Source organism: Siniperca chuatsi, linkage group LG16, assembly GCF_020085105.1.
Source record: "Siniperca chuatsi isolate FFG_IHB_CAS linkage group LG16, ASM2008510v1, whole genome shotgun sequence".
NCBI lineage: Eukaryota > Metazoa > Chordata > Actinopteri > Centrarchiformes > Sinipercidae > Siniperca > Siniperca chuatsi.
This window is the reverse complement of record NC_058057.1, coordinates 584112-605000: the sequence shown is the minus strand read 5'-3', so window position 1 is coordinate 605000 and position 20889 is coordinate 584112. Positions and strand designations below refer to the sequence as shown.

The window sequence follows — 20889 nt, the reverse complement described above, 5'->3', positions numbered from 1 at the left end:
AATGTAATGTATTCCATTGTGCTGGAGCAACCAATGTGTTGTACACTGGTCTTCATGAGTTTCACTTATTACCTCATGACTTCAATGAATCAGTTCAGTTTAATGACCGGTGTGCAACAGCATGGTTCCATCGACAATATGACACAGACACAATTCCCATTCAAATATCCAATAAACAAGGAACGGAAAGAGAATGTTATACTCAAGTAAAAATACTGTTACCTTAAAGAAATTGTAACCAGTCCACTCTGCCTCTCTGTCCACCGTGAGCATTTTAGCATTTAGCATGTTAGCCTGACCCAGCATGCAACTGTTGTTTGCCACATCGTAGGTGTGTTTTGATTTGGGTCACTTAGTGTGCTGACCAGGTGGTGTATTAAACCAGTGATTAATTAAGGTAGATCCTTTTTTAACTATGCCGAGGTATAATAATGCTAACTTTATGACGCCATCCTTAATTTCATTGCATTGTTGTGCATTTTTGTACTGTTCGCTGAGTGCGACCGCACCCCCTGACACTCGGCCAGTGAACTTAAACACCTAAGTATGTTTTCCAGAATGTCATATTATACATCAGTGTTAGCATTTAGTGAACAGTTTCTCAACAAAGCTACTTTGTGATGAGTTTAGGTTAACCCTTGAAGTGTAGCAAGGTGATGAGGGTGGCAGTGTCCAGTTCTGATCTGCATGTTGGCTGTTAGTTGTTGTAATTTCATTTTATCACCACTAGATGTAAGTGCTGTCTTATGGAGAGCTAAATTTCAAAATGAGATACCAACCATCAGACCTATGCAGTAACCCATTCCGATAATATGATTTGTACAAAAGTGACAAATCTTGGTACTTTTTAATAAACTTTAACTGTAGTCCTTCCTTTTTAGAAACAGAATGAGCAGTTTCTTTTGTGCGTGTGACATTTTCTGCTTTATTTCAGCCTTGGTACGTGGTGCGCGCTCTACCAGGTAAGCTACCTGGCTATTGTATGCTGTAAGGGATGTAGCCTAAACCATGGAAAACAGCCCCAGACCCCAGACAAATGTATGCAGCCATACATACAGAAAACAAAACAAAAATAGCGGGCGCTTGAGACTCTAGTACAGGCCAAAAGAAGAATAATAAAGGACAGTCTCTCTATCTACCAAAATATAACATAAGCTGTGTTTTCCATTTGATTCGTCAGTTGTTGTGCATATTATGTTTTTGTTTGGTTTGATGAACTTTATTGTATAGTGAATGCAATATACAATTTTGGACCCGGCTCTACACTCTCTTCACTGTTTTTGTGTGCCCTGAACTGATGTCCCCCTTACATTACTTTTAAGATTACATTAATTCCAGGGTGAGTTTTTCTCTATATCCTCATGCTAAAATCAACTGTAAATCCATATTTTAAAGCAGAATTTTAAAGCTGATTGTGTCATTATCTGTTGAAAGACTCCAGACACTACATCTTTATCTTTTATGGACTGGCGGATCTGTGTAAGGTGTTCCTCTTGGTTCAGCTTCTATTGTTCCTCTATCAAAATCAGCATGTTCACCCAAAGCTTCACATTCTTCCTGTATGGTCAATTAAACATCACATATCGGTTAATATACATTTAATTTTGCATTGCACACTCACTTCCTTGGTTCCCTTGTCCCCTGTATGCGTTCTTGATGAAGTCCAGAGATCATCCTGAGCCTGGGATACTGGTCCTTAAAGGGGTCAGTGCTAGGTTGGTGCCATGTGCAAACTGTCATAAATTGGTCAGTTGTCGCTTAAATTTCCATTAGTGCCCTCCTTGAGTCCTGGCAGAGCTTGTTTTTGACCCAAAGGTCATGTGAACATGAAATCAGTAACAACGCTACAAAGATGTGCCAGTGTTTCTTGATGTTTCTAATTTCTGCAGAGCAGTGATTAAAGTCACTGACAAAATATGCCTGTTCGTTTTGTTTCTTTGCCTTCTCAGAGATCAGATCTCCTTTAGTTATTTTGGCATGTTGAAAGGCAGCATCATTCACCTTCGAAGAGTACCCTCTGTTTCTAAACTGTTCACACGTATCATTTGATTTTGACATCAAGTCAGCAAGAGAGTAGCAGTTTGGACATAATCTCAAAAACTGGCCTGTTGGTATATTGTTTTTTTGTGTGTTTTAAATGGTTACTACGGTAGCTGCATATAGAAGAGTATTACGGTCTGTTGGTTTATGATGGATAATAGTTTGAATAGTGTTATCACCTCCTTTTAAAATAGTCGGGAAGTAAACAATTTAAGGAAACTTGTGCTACTCTTCAGCTTCAGACAAATGCCATTAGTTCCTCTTTAGTACCATCAAACAGTAATAAGATGTCATCTATGGACCATTTCCACAGCCTGATTTTAGATTATAGATATAGTGTAGTAGAATTTATTACAGTTCAGTACAGTATATTGTAGTTGTGAATTTTTGAAGTTTCATAAGATGCCTTTTTATTTTTGACTCTAATCTCATCTTGAATATAATTTGTATTTGTGTCTAGATGGGTCATGATTATAAACCAGTTCATAATTATGAACCAATCATAATTATATGAATAAAATATACAAATATGTTTTGGTTTCTGGATATTTGCAGCTGAGTGCTGTTGTAACTTGACAAAGCAAACATCCTGATTTGTGTATCTATAAAAAACAAGAATTTGTCCTGAGGAGAACCACAGCAACACACGGGTTCATAACTAAATAAATACACTTAAGGCCAGGGACTGGGAATAAAGATTGTCCCAGGACTTTTGACTCAGACCAGCCCATATCCATAGAGTTAGTAAAACTAAATGTCGTGTTCTGTGTAGTAGTAGTATGTGGAACCAAATGCAGATGACCAGGAAGCGGTACGTGGGGAAGTAGCCGGATGGTTATAGTGTATTCGGGGTGATGTGGTTTACAGGCAGGTACAGGCAGACAGACAGGTAACAAACGGGCAACAGGAAAATGGCTTACTGGCTGGCAGAGGTGGAAACAGGGAAGTGAGTCCAATGTGGCTAAACAGTCCACGGGAGACAAAGAATCCAAAACAGAACTCATGGTAAGACTGCCGGGGAACTGGGCACAGGAACCAGTTACAACAAAAAGTGCACCAAACAGCGACACACACAAAACTCAAAACAGGAATCATAATGATCCAACACTGAACAAAGAAAGAGACCCGGACTAAATACACTAGGGGAGGTGAGACAACGAGACACAGGTGCAAACAATCAAGGAAGGGCCAACAATCAAAACTGGAGGGAAAGCAAACAAAGACAGGAAGTAAAACCACAAGACACACAAGGGAAGGAACACACTACAAAATAAAGCAGGAAGTGACAAAACCTCAAACTACCTACCACACTAAATGGTTGTCTTCAAAAGTTATAGGCTTTTAAGTACAACATTCTCTCTTAGAGTTAACTCTTAGAGTTAATTTGGTCAACTATTTTTAGATTTAGTCTTCCGAGTCCATGCCATGTCATATCTAGCCAACCTCATCCTTTATATTTAGTAAATTTTTAGTCGACAAAAAAGGTTGCCATTTTAGTCTTGTCTTAGTCAGAGAAAACTATGAACATTTTAGCCTAGTTTTGTTGACAAAACACTTGACATTTTAGTCATCTAAAGATTAGTTGAGATGTTGAGAACATTTTAGCCAAGTTTTAGTCAAGACCAAGAACAAGCATTTTAATCCAATTGATCATCGCACTAAAATAGGGCCCCTTGTGTCACTGTCCCTCCACTCAAGTTCAGAATTCAAACACTGTCAGCTTAACTTAGAGTGGAATTTTGTACTAAAAAGACTAACTTTGCATGATACCCACCTGATTTTTCTGAGTCAGACTGCTGAAGCCTCATATTAGCTTCAGATAAAATTTGGAATATTGTTTTGCACAGAATGAGGACTGTGGATTTTGTCCCCATCTCGTCCAATGGAAGCACATTAGGAAGGCATCTTTTGCTGGCCTGTATGAAGAACAGGAAATGATTACAGCAGTATTAAGGAGAACTGGATACAGTGCTCAAAGATGGCGCCCCATTCATTCCTATGAAAGTTGTTCACTGATTGCATACGCCCGAAAAAGCCTCTGTGGGCTTCCTTACGCGTCAGAGTTTTTTGGGCCCATAGACTATTTGCACAAGAGTCCTTCTCCAGTCGAGCCGGTTGAGATCATACTTTTCTGAGACTTCTGCTGTCTGAGCTGGTTGACCTTCTGTTGGCTCCCCGCATACTTGAATGAGATAAAATAATTTAATCATACTGCTCCTCTAGACTTTCCAAATGCTATTGTTATTGGTTTTATTTTCTTTTTTCATTGCATCTGCCCAGTATTGTGTAGTGGTACGCAGGGAAACCTCCTGGTACTCCAAATGGCCAGTCTTCTCTTGCTTAAGGCGCAGTGCGGGCCCTGGTAGAGAGGGGAGAGACGCAATATCAGCTGACCAATCACGCCGTGACGTTAATGTCGGTTTTAGAAAGTTACAGAAATTGTCGGACACAGCCCCCCAAATCCCAATGGCCTAAAGTTGTGAGGGGAGGTGCTTTCCAAAGCTATTCGATCATCCGACAAGCAGTTCTAATAGAGTACAGTGGCGCCTTAGGGGTCTACAGCCACACTAGCGGCTCTCTGAGGCTGTATCTAGGCACAGTGGTGCTTGAAGCTAAATGCTAACATCAGCATGCTAATATGTTTACCATAACAAAGTTTTAGCAGGTATAATGTTTACCATGTTCGTGCTAGTACTTGCTATTTCGCACCAAACACAAAGTACAGCTGAAGCTGATGGGAATGTCATTAATTTCACAAGTAATTGGTACTGGTAACTAAAGTACTGGAGAATTTCTAATTTTGACCTGATGATGATGCTTGAAAAGAAGTCAGAGGATTACCAACATAATTAGGATTCATCCTCTGGGCACCATGCATATCTGTTTCATGTCAATCCATCCAGTAGTTATTTCAGTCTGGACAAAGTGGTGGACCGAATGACCTACCAACAGATATTGTCCATAGAGCCACACCACTAGCATGGCGAAATACAGACAATTTAAAATAAATCTCTATTATATAAATCTATAATAATCTCTGAAAGATCAAATATTTATGTAAAATCTCCTTTGGTTTTAGTTAGAACCCAACCGACACAGACAAATCACAGTATAAGGTGGCTGATAAGAAATATCAAAGATATGTTTGGGGTCATTTAGAAACTGTCTCAACTGTCTCATTACATAGTTTGTCTACCAGAAATCACTGACAAGCTGACGTTCTTTTCATAAATTAAAGAACCATCTTAGCTCTTTTTTTTGGAATTGTTGTCCGAGCACCTCTGTCTTCCTGTAAATTTATATCTATGATTTTTTAGGCTTTAAAAAATGAGTGGGATAATATGGGTAATGACTTGCAAGCCAAACATAACCCATTGCTTCACAGACCCAGCTTATATGGACTTGTTTGTTTTCCTTCTCTAGGTGGTCCTGACCAACCAGATCACAACTCATGTGGGCAATCAAGGTGAGAGGTGTTTTGTTGTAGAGACGTGTTGGAATTGGGGTTGGGTTTACCAGAGGACTGGCCACAAGAACAGTGCTTCTGAAACCACATTTGTTTCCACACAGCATGATTCCAGGAAGGAATTGTGGTTTTGATGCCCCTTAAAGAGTAACTTAACACCAGGCTGAACGTTTCAAGTCTGTTGCACTCTGATGTGGTTCTATGGAAGCCTATAGGGGACTATATTAAAATGATAATGTGATGCAAATTGGATTATTTCATTTTCATTTAATTTTTACTAAAATAACACATACGTATTGTGGAATTACATTTTCATTACCAAGTTTACATTATCATTTGAATACAGTCGCTTATAGGCTTCCATATGGTGCTCTACACATGATGGGTAAATCAAGAGCTTCGCCTTCACCCCTCTTCAACATGATAGTCTGGTACAACACCAGTATTACTGTTGACACCACTGTAGGGAATTATGGTTTAAATGGCATATATATATATTTATATTAAATAATAGAATAAGGTAACACTTTGGATAATCTACATACAGATAGGTTATAGAGTATTTGTAACATTTGAACTGTTTTAAACAATTAATGAACATACCCTAACCAAGGGAGGCTGTGGCTTAGTGGTAGAGCGGGTCGGCGGTTCGACTTCGGCTTCCCCCAGCCCACATGTCGAAGTGTCCTTGGGCAAGACACTGAACTCCAAATTCGTCCCGAGGGCTGTGTCTTCGGTGTGTGCATGATTAATTGATTACAAATCAATTAATTAGTTTCTTTGTAGTGATGAATGTGTGTGTGTGAATGCGATATGTAGTATGTGAAGACTAGAGAGGCGCAGTACAAGTACAGTCCATTTACCATTTTACTAAGAAGTTGAAATGTTACAAATTCAAATAAAGTGTAACCTAGAATAATTATTATTATTACTGTTATAAATAATTAATAATAGAATTTAACTTGTGTTAAATTCACCTCGCGCACCACTCTTAAAGAAGAGAAAATTGATAGCCAATTACTTAATTTAGTCTCATAAAATATACTAAACTATCTGGAACTCTGATTAATAATTCAATTAATAACTATAACCAAAATTACCATCAATAGTTAGTAGGTTGAAGGACTTGGAGTTACTACATAGAAGAGGTTGGCGATATATTCACTCTTATGCAACATTAAAGAAACCATCATGTATATCCACAAGCATTTATTTAAAAGATAAACAAAAGCAAAACACACAAGATGAAACCTAACTAAAATGCACTTAACTAAAGAACAAAAGGGTGTGTGCGTGTCAGGTGTGTGCCAGAAAGAATGTGTGTCGGGAAAGAAAGCGTGCACGGGCATGGACACATGTTGCAGACAAAGGAAAGCACAGTGAAGCAGGAACTTTAAGTTGTCTCATGTGTGGTTATGTTTAAGGCCAAACTAGAGGTGTATGTGTGCGATTTGTATCGGGTAATGGTGCCAAGTTAAAAGGAGTTACTTAGCATGCACAGACTCTGTGTCTGTGTGGAGAATAACATTACTAACATCAACTTAGCGGTGGCTGAGATCTACGGTTACAATAATAACCTCACGTTAACCATGGAGAAGATCACAACAATAAAACCTCAACAAATCAATACATGTACATTGACAAAAGCTAAGCAGTCTTGTGCTTAGCCAGGTATACTAGTCTACATTATATAGCTATGTGAAGCTATATAATGCCCAGGTATGTTACTAGTCCTCAAAGGAAGAAGTTGCTTTGGCGTGCTCCTTGTTAGCTGGCAAGTCCGTTGTGGATGGGTCAGGCGGGGAAGAATTGTGGTTCCGATTGCAGTCTTTTGCTGTGCCATGTTCTGATTGTGCAGATGGAGGAACCGGTCGCTCCTTCTGTTCTCCTCAGAGTTAGCCGCTCAGTGCTAAGCTACTTCATTGCTCTCTCTGGTTGATTTGGTGACACCTGTGGTAACTGTGATAACAGCAAATGTTGTTTAATACTACAGCAAACACTCCCTGAGCAGCTACATTGTCAGAAATACAAGCATGTTGCCTACAGCTCACCCTGGCTGCTTCAGGAATTAGTCACTTTCTTCCTCTACACAGGAGTCACGCATTTATGTGGTGTTGTTCAGCTACCTCGCATCTGTCTGATGGAACAGATACTTTTTTAGTTTGAATCAATGTAGCTGTCTTCAGCCATGTAATGGCTCGTACTGTAGTTGGCATTCAGAGCCAAAATAGTGCAGTTTTAAAACAACGCATGGGGCTGTGTTGGTGTTGGCATGTTGCTATAGATAGTGATGAGATAATGAAAATATGATCTAGGAAGTCCAGTTTGAGTTATTCATCCATGAGTTTGAAGGCTTATAATACTATGAGACAAGATTTTACTCTATCCGTGATTATGTATTGGACTGTGTGCACTGTCAGGACACGGCTGAGCACACAGCAGTAGTGTGGCTGAACAGATCCAGTTCACACACTTACGGAGGACTGCAGCTGCTGCTCGTTGTGCGGCTGACGTGCTGCTTTCCCTCTACAGACAGTGTAGACAAGGAGCTGGATGTAGTGTTTCCCCTGTGTTCTGCTGTCTTTCATGCTCCTTTCAAAATCGCTCTACCTTTTTCTCTCTCTTCCAGCCTCGACCCCCTTCATCTGTCCTGGCACTGTGTGTGTGTTTGTTGATGGTGAAAGAAACTTAAACAATAGGAAATATATCCAGTTCAGCCTCCTTATGTAATCAGATCACATCTACCTGACAACCACTGCCTTGTCCTCTCTCCTTCTCTCTTTGTCTGTCTTGCTGGTTTCTCTTTCCACTCATGGAACCCTGTGTCTCATCTTATCTGTTCCATGTTGGTAGGTGGGGCTCTCATGTCAGTATGGCATTAGACGATCTGTCTGTCTGAAAGGCGGGTTGAGGGTTGGGGTTGGAAACACTCTTTACATAATACAAGAGTAACACTGTATACTTTTTTCAGTAGCTGCACAAGCATCTTCTCTCAGCCAGTAATAACAGTTACAACTAAAAGTTTAAAACTTAAAGTTTGTTCATAGGGTAAAGTTAAGGTGCTGGGAAGTTTGAGTGTCATGTTGCCTTGGTATCATAGACTGTATAAAAGAAGTGGACGTAGCCTCCGGGTCTGAAAAGTGAAGCCAGTGCGGAAGTGCCTTGAACCTACATTCTTTCTAATGGCCAGCAGAGGACGACTCCACAAAAAGAAGTCCGATTGTATAGAAGTCTATGAGAAAATGTAAACACTTTCCTAATGAGTTTATGGTTTCAATCGCTAGGTTCAAATCTTCTTCAATACACCAAGATGTTCATTTAGTAAATTATGGTCCCATTTAGAGTAAAATAGACGATAAAGCAGGGTATGCTTTAGGGTGTAACTACTTTGTGATAGACAAGTAAAAAGGGCAATTTAACCAACATTAAGCTAACAATGTAACAACGTTTGTGTTTCTGGCACATGTGACCAAGTTGAAGTGTGTTGCATTAGTGTAATGCACTGCTCATTCCCAGCTCCACCCTCTTGTTCAAATATGGCACTTCAGGCTTCTAAAAAAACAAGATGGCAAAGGCCAAATTGCCAAACTCGAGGCTTAAAAACTGTAGTCCACAAACCAATGGGTGACGTCACAGTGGCTACGTCCACTTCTTTTATACAGTCTATGCTTGGTATACCTGGGTCCGGACCGCTAAATATATCAGACTTTCAAGTTTTTCTGGTTTTCAAGTATTAGATGTTGTGCACCTTTGGGGCCACAAGAGTGGTGTGAAAAAGTGTTTGCCCCCTTCCTGATTTATTTATTTTTTTGCACGTTTGTCACACTTAAATGTTTCAGATCATCAAACAAATTTAAATATTAGTCAAAGATAACACAAGTAAACACAAAATGCAGTTTTTAAATGAAGGTTGTTATTATTAAGGGAAAACAAAATCCAAACCTACATGGCCCTGTGTGAAACAGTGCTGGCCCCCTAAACCTAATAACTGGTTGGGCCACCCTTAGCAGCAACAACTACAATCAAGCGTTTGCAAAAACTTGCAATGAGCCTTTTACAGCACTGTGAAGGAATTTTGGCCCACTCAGAATTGTTGTAATTCAGCCACATTGGAGGGTTTTCGAGCATGAACTGCCTTTTTAAGGTCATGCCACAGCATCTCAATAGGATTCAGGTCAGGACTTTGACTAGGCCACTCCAAAGTCTTCATTTTGTTCTTCTTCAGCCATTCAGAGGTGGACTTGCTGGTGTGTTTTGGATCATTGTCCTGCTGCAGAACCCAAGTTCACTTCAGCTTGAGGTCACGAACAGATGGCCGGACATTCTCCTTCAGCAGTTTTTGGTAGACAGCAGAATTCATGGTTCCATTTATCACAGCAAGTCTTCCAGGTCCTGAAGCAGCAAAACAGTCCCAGACCATCACACTACCACCACCATATTTTACTGTTGGTATGATGTTCTTTTTCTGAAATGCAATGTTACTTTTATGCCAGATGTAATGGGACACACACCTTCCAAAAAGTTCAACTCCCAAAAGTCTTGGATGAGACAAGCCTTAATGTTCTTTTTGCTCAGCAGTGGTTTTCATCTTGGAACTCTGCCATGCAGGCCATTTTTGCCCAGTCTCTTTCTTATGGTGGAGTCATGAACACTGACCTTGAACCTGACTGAACTGAGGCAAGTGAGGCCTGCAGTTCTTTGGATGTTGTTGTGCGGTCTTTTGTGACCTCTTGGATGAGTCGTCACTGCGCTCTTGGGGTAATTTTGGTCGGCCGGCCACTCCTGGGAAGGTTCACCACTGTTCCATGTTTTCACCATTTGTGAATAATGGCTCTCACTGTGGTTCGCTGGAGTCCCAGCTGAAATGTCTTTATAACATTTTCCAGACTGATAGATCTCATTTACTTTCTTTCTCATTTGTTCCTGATTTCTTTGGATTTCGGCATGATGTCTAGCTTTTGCAGATCTTTTGGTCTACTTCACTTTGTCAGGCAGGTCCTATTAAAGTGATTTCTTGATTGAGAACAGGTGTGGCAGTAATCAGGCCTGGGTGTGGCTAGAGAATTTGAACTCAGGTTTGATAAACCACTCTTAAGGCAATCACTTTTTCACACAGGGCCATGTAGGTTTGGATTTTGTTTTCCTTAATAATAACAACCTTCATTTAAAAACTGCATTTTGTTTTTACTTGTGTTATCTTTGACTAATATTTAAATTTGTTTGATGATCTGAAACATTTAAGTGTGACAAACATGCAAAAAAAAAAAGAAATCAGGAAGGGGGCAAACACTTTTTCACACCACTCTATTGTAAGTTGCTTTGGACAAAAGCGTCTGCCAAATTTAATGTAAAAGTAAAAAAACTAGATGGCTACCTAGCTACATCCATAAAAAATAGCGACAGAAAAGGGAGGGAGTATTACATGGACACAGTTGTACTGGTCCAAGTCCACTTACATAAATAACAATGGAGCTGCAGTTGTCCAAACTGAAGCTCCCTCTGACCTCATTTAGTGAAAACTCAATAGCTCAGCAAGTGCCAAGTGCTACCTCTGCCAACAGCAGAGCCACCAGGGGAGGAAAAGGACAGGCAGTGGAGAAGGAGATACAAACAGATGCTGGAATTGCTCTATCCAAAACCCAGAGAGGGACAGGGAGAGGTAGAACAGGCTCAACACACTGACGGAACAGGCAGCCCTTCGGAAAAAATTCCTGGTTGTCTCTATTCAGCAGTCACAGTCAGAATGTTTCATCAACCAGGAATGAGTTTGATCTAGTTAACAAAAAAGAGGTTCAGTTAGTTTATTTAAGTTTTCAGTCTTTTTTATTTTAGCTTAAGATATATTTGCTGTGAAATGCTTGGGTTGCTTAAGTGAAGTTGAGTGGATATTTTCAAAAATGCATATAGAAAAAATATATTTATCTTAAAGTGGGGTAAAGAGAGGAGAGTCACAGTGGTTGTAACTTAGTGCAGAGTTGCAGGAAAACGACTGGTGGAAAGTAAATTATATGTTTATCTGTGAGGGTTTTAAAGAACACTATACCCACATTTTGCTTAACACTAACATTGAGTGAAAAGTATTGAGAATGTCCCAAATTTGTTCTTCCCATCCTAATCTAAATCCCTCTTCACCGAGTATTTGCAAATAGTCGATTGAGTCTCAAACTGATATTTATATTTTCCTTCATACAGTAGTAACCTACAGCACACACAGCTACAGTGATGTTACTAAAACCAGTCCTGTTTAAGACATTTTTGGTGATGAAATAGGTCTGTATTACAAAAGAAATAGCTGGCATCACAGCTTGCATAATTTTTATATACAGTCATTGACTTAAGTTCTGTCAGGAAGAAGGTGTATTGAAAGTCCCTTTGTTAAATGCCATTTCTTTTAGGGGCTATAGAGGCTTTAAATGTCCAACCCTACTTTTAGTGTTCAGTGTCAGTTTTTACAGTCATCATCAAACAAAGTAAAGCATACCCTGAAACATTCCTAAATCATTTGTTTTGGAAATGCAAATGAGGTGCAATATGATTCCTGAACTTTAGATAAGTGAACAAAGTCCTTAACTTCTAGATTCATCACTCCATCCCAATACAGTGCCTTTAAAAATATCCCATTCTTGAGTGTGAAAGTTCTGTCTTGACCTTAGTCGATGACCTTTAGCCCCTTCCCAGTCCGTGCTGATGACAGCTGATATTGTCTGTTTCTGGTGTCCATTCAGTCTCTTGTACAGGGTCCTTGCTGTTTTACTGATGTAGTATTCCCCACAGCTGTCACACATGTCATGATGATGTCATACACCACTAGTCTTCCTCTCAGGGGGGCTACTGTCTTTAGGGTAGACCAGCAGAGATCTTAAGGTGTTGAATGGTTTGTGTTAAGTCTGGGCTCCCTGTGACTTGAAGACTCTGGCTAGAGGTTCTGGCAGTCCAGCCATGTAAGAGAGTCCCACTGGGATGCTTGTGGTGGTCACTGTTGATTTAGCAGTCTCTTCTGGCCTTAAGATTGGGATTCTTATCATCCACTCCTTGTACCCCGTGGCTTGGCGTGCCCCCCAGACATGCTGCTCGACCTTAAGTTAAGATTAGACCACTATTATTTGCAAACCTGCTCAAGCTCAGTTAAGTTTCATTAGGGCAGTGAGTGAACAGCAAATTTCTTCCTGTCCCAGATTCCCGATTGGACTCGACCTCTCTCACGCTGTGGAAAGCCTCTCTTTGTCTGCAGTCCTCCCTTATTGACTGTGTGTGACAAAGGCTCCAGTGATTTAAGCCCTTTACTGCTGCTCCTCAAAACTGCTTCTGATAAGAGAGTTACTGCGCCAATTTTAACTTGTTCTGGGATCGGCCCTCTCTATTCAATAGAGGCAGAATCCATCCCAACAAGCGGGGCAGCCAAATGCTATCGACTAACCTGCAGCATGCGGTGCAGTCCCTCCCATGTGACTGACTGTTCACGTCTCACACACACACACATCCCCAGATTCCCCCTCTTCCTCTTTCTCTACGGCACAACCTCAGCATTCCCATGAGAGCTCCCCCTACAGGTCCTGGACTAGTATACCTTCTTTTATAACCACCATCATTTCTTATCAAAGACCCACTCCGGCACGCTTAATATCACACCCCTCAGCTGCTAACCATAACACCTTAATTCAAATCCTTCGGCCAGCTCTGTTACCACCTGACCTCAGTTGTAATGCTGCGAGTTTTGGTCTTTTCATTATCAGATCCCTAAATAATAATTATTTCTCATGTCAGGATTTTATTACTTTTAATAAGTTATACTTCACAGAGACTTGGTTATCCCAGGGAGACTGTAGTCCTCTCATTGAAGCAACCCTGCCTGATTTTATACACCTCCATCAACCCCAGCTGTCAGGCAGGGGAGGGGGAGTTGCTGTTATTTACAGAAAAGTTTTTAAATGCACTCACATTTTAAATAGTAGTTTTACATCATTTGGACATCTTGGTTTTATGGTAAATTCTAAAAATCCAGTGATCATTTTAATTACCTACAGACCGCTCACGCCAAACAATGTTTTTATCCAAGAGTTTGCTGAGCTATTATCCCATTTTATATCAAAGTTTGATAAAATTCTTATTTTAGGTGATTTTAACATACTTTTCTGCTGCCCTTCTCAGACTTTTGTCACTGATTTTATGGATACTTTGGAATCTTTTAACCTCACTCAGGCAATACAAGAACCCACTCAAGCGAAGGGCCACACCCTTGACTTGGTTCTGTACAGTGGTCTCAGCCCTGACAACTTTGAGACAAAGTATATCTGTGTGTCTGATCATAAGGCAGTTTTATTCAGTGTGGTTTTATCCCAACTACCTATTAATCACAGTACACCTGTCCGCTGCCAGGTCTTTAACTCTGCGTCTGCTAGCAAGTTTTCTGAACGTTTTCCTGCTGCTTCTTTAACTGCCTTTAATCCACATCTGAACAGAGAGGAGCTGGTCTCCCTTTTTAATGACACCTGTCAGACTATCCTGGACTCTGTTGCCCCCTACAAAGACAAAAAGTTAAATAGAACACCCCAACCCTGGCTAAATGAATCCACCCAAGAACTAAAAAGAGACTATAGGAGAAGGGAATGAAAATGGAAAAAACGGGTTTACATGTTTTTTATGAGATTTGGAACGATGCAATGAAAAACTATCAAATGGCAGTTAAAGAATCAAGAGCACCCTTATTCTCTAATTTAATTTTAGCAAATCATTCTAACCCCAGAATTTTATTTAAGGTAATAGACTCAGTCATCATCCCCTCCCCCTGTTATTTTACCGATGCCTCACAAGAGATGTGTGAGAAGTTTTTACATTTTTTTTTACAAATAGAGTCAATGCTATAAGGCAACAGGTTACTCCCACCCCCGGTTGTGTTTCATATGCTATTAGGGACAATATTAGTTATTTTAGTAGTTTTAAACCTGCATCACTTGCATTTTTATTATTTCCCCTTATTCCCCTTATTTACTGATTATTAATAGCTCTTTAGCATAAGGAGTTTTTCCATTTACTTTTAAACGTGCTGTGGTCCAACCTCTTTTAAAGAAACCTAACCATGACCCTTCAGATCTTAACAATTTACATTTTCACATAGCACAGAAACCTCCTTTTAGCAGCCGACGGGGAGAGCGCAATTTTAATTCTTTTAGACCTAAGTGCAGCTTTTGACACAGTAGTTCCTGCCATTTTAATTAACCGCTTTAAAACCTGGGTTGGCATCAAGGATACTGCACTTAGTTGGTTTTATTCTTACCTTTCAGAAAGAACCTACGCGGTCACCAGAGGTAACTATTCATCCTCTACAACTCACATTACCTGTGGTGTGCCACAAGGTTCAATTTTCGGTCCAATTTTATTTTCTATCTACATGCTTCCACTTGGCTAAATCAGTCAACATCACAACGTCTCTTTTCATTGCTGTGCAGACGACACACAGATATACCTTTCCCTGAAACCCGGTGACCCAAAAAGCCTAGCTACTGTTTTATACTGTCTCAGTGATGTCATCTCTTGGATGGCACAACATTTTCTTCAACTCAATAACTCAAAATCAGAAATCATAGTGTTCAGTCCCCTAAACCCCATCGGTCACATGTGAAGTTCACTGCCAGAAATTTGGGTGTACTATTTGATTTTGACCTAAGCTTTAAACCACAAATCAAAAAAGTTGTCAAGTCCTGTTTCCATCTCCAGAATTAAACCAATGCTCTCACACTCTGATCTGGAAAGAGTCATTCATGCATTTATCTTCTCTAGCCAGCTGGGGGAGTTTGGCTGATAGCAGAGCCATCCTCCAGGGAACAGAGGTCTGAAGCACACATGGAGTTTATTTTGTCTGCCTCTCCTTCCCACTAGCCTCTACCCCCCCATATCCTCCAACCTCCACACCACTCTCCCTAACCTATTTTTTGCTTTCTATTGATCCCTCCCTATCAGTCTAGTACTCAGGATACTGATCCTATTAGAATATCCATTATCAGTATCACATTTTCAGATATGTTTGACCTTGCCTCTGAAATAAGTGAATCCCTGATTTTAGCTCCTTTTTAGTTGTTTTGTCACACTATCTTTGCAGAAATGGAGAGTGTGAGAGAGATGATCCCTCCTTGTTGTAGTTCAAAATACGCTGTCAGCTGCCCTCACTGCGATTACACAGGACATGTCTGTCAAATGATGTCGCATTTCTCTTGACTCACACATTTCCAGAGGAAATGTTTTTAGGATGTCAGAGTTGCTGATGGTGACAGCAGTGAAGCAGGATCCCTGCTTAACATGTGGAAAAAACATTAAAGCAGCGGGCAGTGGGGCATGTGTTTGCTGTGAAAGCTCAGTGATGGCCTGACAGATTAGAAGTTTCTGCCTGGAGACTTGTGGGTTCAGTCCTTAAACTGGCAGTGAATGGAAAGACTTTCCCAATTCAGATGGGATATATAATCCTTCGCGCATGTTCTGGGTCTGCCCTGGGGTCTCCTCCCAGCTGGATGTGCCTGGAAAACCTCCAAAGGGTGCATCCAGGAAGCATCCTAATCAGATGCCTAAACCACCATCTTTTGATGAGAAGAAGCAGCAGTTCTACTCTGAGCTGCTTCTGGATGTCTGAAAGAATGAGATTGCAGGGTGGCTGGGCTTGCCCTAAGAGACAGGGTGAGGAGCTCAGTCACTACTTAAAGCTCCTGAGTAGAGATGAGGTTTGGAAAGTAGATTGATTGGTAAATTGAGAGCTTCACCTTCAGGCTCAGCTCCCTCTACGCCAGTCTGGTAGATTATCCACATTTTTGGTGACGCTGACCCAATTCGCCCGTTGATCTAACTCTCCATCTTACACTCACCTGTGAACAAGACCTGTGAACTACTTGTGATTAATTAATTGATTGAATAATTGATGGTTTTCTGATAAAAACTGTTGCAGCCTCTCTAATGAGGATTTGGGTTTTTTCTTTGGTTCATATCGTCATTCATTGGTGAGAGCTGTGAGACTCAGCCATGCAGTCTATTTGCATCGAGAAAACCAAAACAGTGTTTGATGACAGTAATGAGCTCAATACCACAGTAGGCATGGGTAATGCTGTAACTTACTCAGCCCTATGTAGAGCTGATTTGTTGATAATATTTGCACTTTGTCTGCTAATTTGAAAATTAAGTCCAATCCATATTTCATTATCATTATGGCAGTTCACTGATAATGATTTGCCAGTATAGTTTTAATATTATTTTCAATTTTGCAGTACTTAAGAAAAGTACATTGTAAATTATCATTTTAATTTTGTCATACATCTTACACACACACAAATGGAAAATGAAAATTCTGTTTGATTTTAGTATTGTCACCTGGACCCCCATAGAGAACATCTCAGGTAATGGATTTGATGAACTTGGTAAATGGTGAAATAAAACATCATCCTGTTAGGTCTCATCCTTCAGCTATGATATTAAACCCCCCATGCCAGGGTTTATTGATGTCAAGGTCATTTATTTGTCATTTTACAACACAGGGTTGCACAATGACATGCACGTTGTAGCCCCTACAACACTCATAGAACATATATCCAAATATTTAAAATAAAAGAAATAACAAATAAAACAATATATACAGTTATTTACATATTTACCAATACATGTATGTATCCATTAAGTAATAATTCTGCCCCAGATGTCAGGAGAACAAATACCAGTTTACCATAAATAATCATATCATTGAACACCGTATGAGTTATACCTACCTTGGTATAACCGTAACAGCACCAGGAAGTTTCAACATGGCAGTGAATGCACTAAAATAAAAAGCTTGAAGAGCTCTAAATGCAATTAAGATAAAATGTTATAATTTCCAAATTCCAATTAAAATTTGGCTTAAAATATTTGATAGTGTCATCCAGCCCATTGCTATATGGTAGTGAAGTATGGGTCAGTCATCATAGTATACATATACCCGTTGGGACAAACATCCAGCAGAATCTTTATATGCAGAATTCTGCAGATACATTTTACACATATACAGGAAAACACCAACAAATGCATGTAGAGCAGAATTAGGCAGACACCCACTGATAATTTACATTCAGAAAAGAGCGCTCACATGTTTTAATCATCTTATATCCAGCCCCGAGACCCCCTCCATTCCAAAGCCCTCCAAACCCAAGAGCCAGTCAGTTGGTGCTGAGACTAACTGCCCCCCTCAGACACACTCGGATCAGTCTCACAACAGCACTGCTTTCCAAACACCAATCAGAGGAAACCAAATTATAACGCAATGTAAAGAAACCTACACCTGGAACTGTAGCATTCCCGGCTGAACAGATTCATTTTACTCTCAGGAACTGATTTTTATAAAGAATTTAATTTCCAAAAACACCGTAAGAGCTGAATAAAAACAAACAAACAATCATTAGACATCTGCCTGCAAATTGTATACAAATATCCATAAATCTATAAACGAATACACATTTGCAATTAATTGGCTTACATCATAAATAATGTGTAAATAAATCACATTTTAGCAAACTGGCTAATGTAATAACCTATATGAATTGTTTTAATTACAACAATCTCCTTTTAGAGTGCGATGTTAACTATGTTACATGAAACACCCGAGTTAACAATTAATTAGTTTTGGTAAAACTGACGATCTCAATTTAGAGAGAAAAATGTAAATTAATCATATAAAATTACCAAATGAAGTGCTGATTTACTGTAAACAATCTATCTGGAGTGCAAATCAAGAGAAACACTGAAGAGGCAATAACAACATTAGCTAAAGAAAGAGATAGCTAAAACAAACACTTCAGAGTTTACCACACAACATAAAACTAAAACGGTACCTTGTGCCCTTCAGCCAGAAGCTAAGATGTAGAAAGAAACCTTATAAAAACAAACATTTGTTCAGTGAGTACCCAAGGGTTTATCCTTTCTCTCGTAACGTTAAATCAGAATGGCGCTTCACGTAAAAAGTGCGCCAATGTACACACAGGGTGCCGCTGCACTTTGTTTTCCAGACTTCAAAATAAAAGCATGTGAGGTAAAAAAGTACACTTAATAAAACAAATAAAAATACAATGTCCACATTAAGTATGCAGCGAGAATTATTAGTCAACCAAAACAAACAAAGTAACATTTGGCACAAGTTCAGTAATAAAGTCCTTTCTTGTGAAAGCCTTTTTCAGGAGTTCTATGGCAACACTGCCCTCTATGGTTGGAGGTAAAGATGACGGCCTACTTCAGTGATTGGGGATTTTATGGTCATTTACAGGAACATTGGAAAGAAGAAACTAAAAGCCAAAGTAGATCAGAATGTTATCTGGCCCTAAAAAGACATGAATTGGCAGAATATCTCTCTACTGACAGAGATAGAAAGCAGAGACAGATCCTACAAGTATAGGCTCAGTGACCACAAACTATCAATTAAAAAAGGAAGACACAAAAAATCCTGGCAACCAAAAGAAAATAGAATATGTGGTCACTGTTCGACAGGTGAGGTTGAGACAGAGATGCACTTCTTCCTACAATGTACAACATTCAATAAAATAAACATTTACTTTAACAAGTTCAACTTTGTAATCTTGGATTTCAAAGAGCTAAATGACCTATCAAAATTATATATAAGGAGAAGGAGACAGGGCATATCTTGCTGCCCAGTATGTATCAACATGCTACAACCTGAGGGACAGTGAATGACCTAGACGCACACACACACACACACACACACACACACACACATTCATAAAAAAAAAACCTCGACATCTGTGAAACATTGTCCATCAACTAAACACAGAGTCCGCCTCCCCTCGTCTTGCTGGAGTCTTGCGTTCTGTGGGCACAGAACATGGTCCGCCTGCCGAGTGTATTTGCTTGATCTGGGATGTTGTGGTGGAGCCAGGTCTCTGTAAGATATGGGCACAACAGTCTCTGATTTCCCATTGCTGGGTTAGCCTGAGTCCCATTTCATCCATTCTATTTTCCTGAAACTGGACATTAGCCAGGAGTAGGCTGGGTAGTGGAGCAGCCTTAGGTCCAAGCTGGGTTACAGTGGTGCAAAAAAGTATTTAGTCAGCCACCAATTGTGCAAGTTCTCCCATTTAAAAAAGATGAGAGAGGCCTGTAATTTTCATCATAGGTACACTTCCACTATGAGAGTCAGAATGGGGGGAAAGAATCCAGGAAATCACATTGTAGGATTTTTAATGAATTAATTGGTAAATTCTTCAATAAAATAAGTATTTGGTCACCTACAAACAAGCAAGATTTCTGGCTCTCACAGACCTGTAACTTCTTTAAGAGGCTCCTCTGTCCTCCACTCGTTACCTGTATTACTGGCACCTGTTTGAACTCGTTATCAGTATAAAAGACACCTGTCCACAACCATCACACTCCAAACTCCACTATGGCCAAGAACAAAATGGTAGACCTGCACCAGGCTGGGAAGACTGAATCTGCAATAGGTAAGCAGCTTGGTGTGAAGAAATCAACTGTGGGAGCAAGTATTAGAAAATGGAAGACATACAAGACCACTGATAATCTCCCTCGATCTGGGGCTCCATGCAAGATCTCACCCCGTAGGGTGAAAATGATCACAAGAATGGTGAGCAAAAATCCCAGAACCACATGGGGGGACCTAGTGAATGACCTGCAGAGAGCTGGGACCAAAGTAACAAAGGCTACCATCAGTAACACACTACGCCGCCAGGGACTCAAATCCTGCAGTGCCAGACGTGTCCCCCTGCTTAAGCCAGTACATGTCCAGGCCCGTCTGAAGTTTGTTAGAGAGCATTTGGATGATCCAGAAGAGGATTGGGAGAATGTCGTATGGTCAGATGAAACCAAAATAGAACTTTTTGGTAAAAACTCAACTTGTCGTGTTTGGAGGAGAAAGAATGCTGAGTTGCATCCAAAGAACACCATACCTACTATGAACCATGGGGGTGGAAACATCATGCTTTGGGGCTGTTTTTCTGCAAAGGGACCAGGGCGACTGATCCGTGTAAAGGAAAGAATAAATGGGGCCATGTATCGTGATTTTGAGTGAAAACCTCCTTCCATCAGCAAGGGCATTGAAGATGAAACGTGGCTGGGTCTTTCAGCATGACAATGATCCCAATCACACCATCCGGACAACGAAGGAGTGGCTTCGTAAGAAGCATTTCAAGGTCCTGGAGTGGCCTAGCCAGTCTCCAGATCTCAACCCCATAGAAAATCTTTGGAGGGAGTTGAAAGTCCGTGTTGCCCAGCGACAGCCCCAAAACATCTCTGCTCTAGAGCAGCAGTTCCCAAAGTGGGGGCGCGGAGTGGGGGACAGGGGGTTGTGAGATGATTTCCAAAATTATTTATTTATTTATTTTTATTTTTTTTTGTTAAAAAAGGTTGTAATG

General features: G+C 40.2%; 1 protein-coding gene and 1 long non-coding RNA gene across 8 annotated transcripts in view; one reads left to right on the top strand and one right to left on the bottom strand.

Annotated features, from left to right (window-relative positions):
• Window positions 1-20889, top strand: part of rad51b (RAD51 paralog B) — a 131839-nt gene that overhangs the window by 29071 nt on the left and 81879 nt on the right. For all 7 annotated transcript variants that reach the window (XR_006374863.1, XM_044168743.1, XM_044168740.1 and 4 more), the window contains one exon: window positions 5464-5506. Coding sequence is in view for 6 of the 7 variants with exons in the window: in XM_044168743.1 (XP_044024678.1) it covers window positions 5464-5506 (43 nt within the window). In the remaining variant the exon portion in view is untranslated. The remainder of the gene's footprint in view (window positions 1-5463; window positions 5507-20889) is intronic.
• Window positions 6701-9335, bottom strand: LOC122862894. Its single transcript, XR_006374864.1, has 2 exons — window positions 8252-9335; window positions 6701-7465 (listed from the first exon to the last, which is right to left on the bottom strand). It is a non-coding gene; the product is annotated as an uncharacterized LOC122862894 (long non-coding RNA).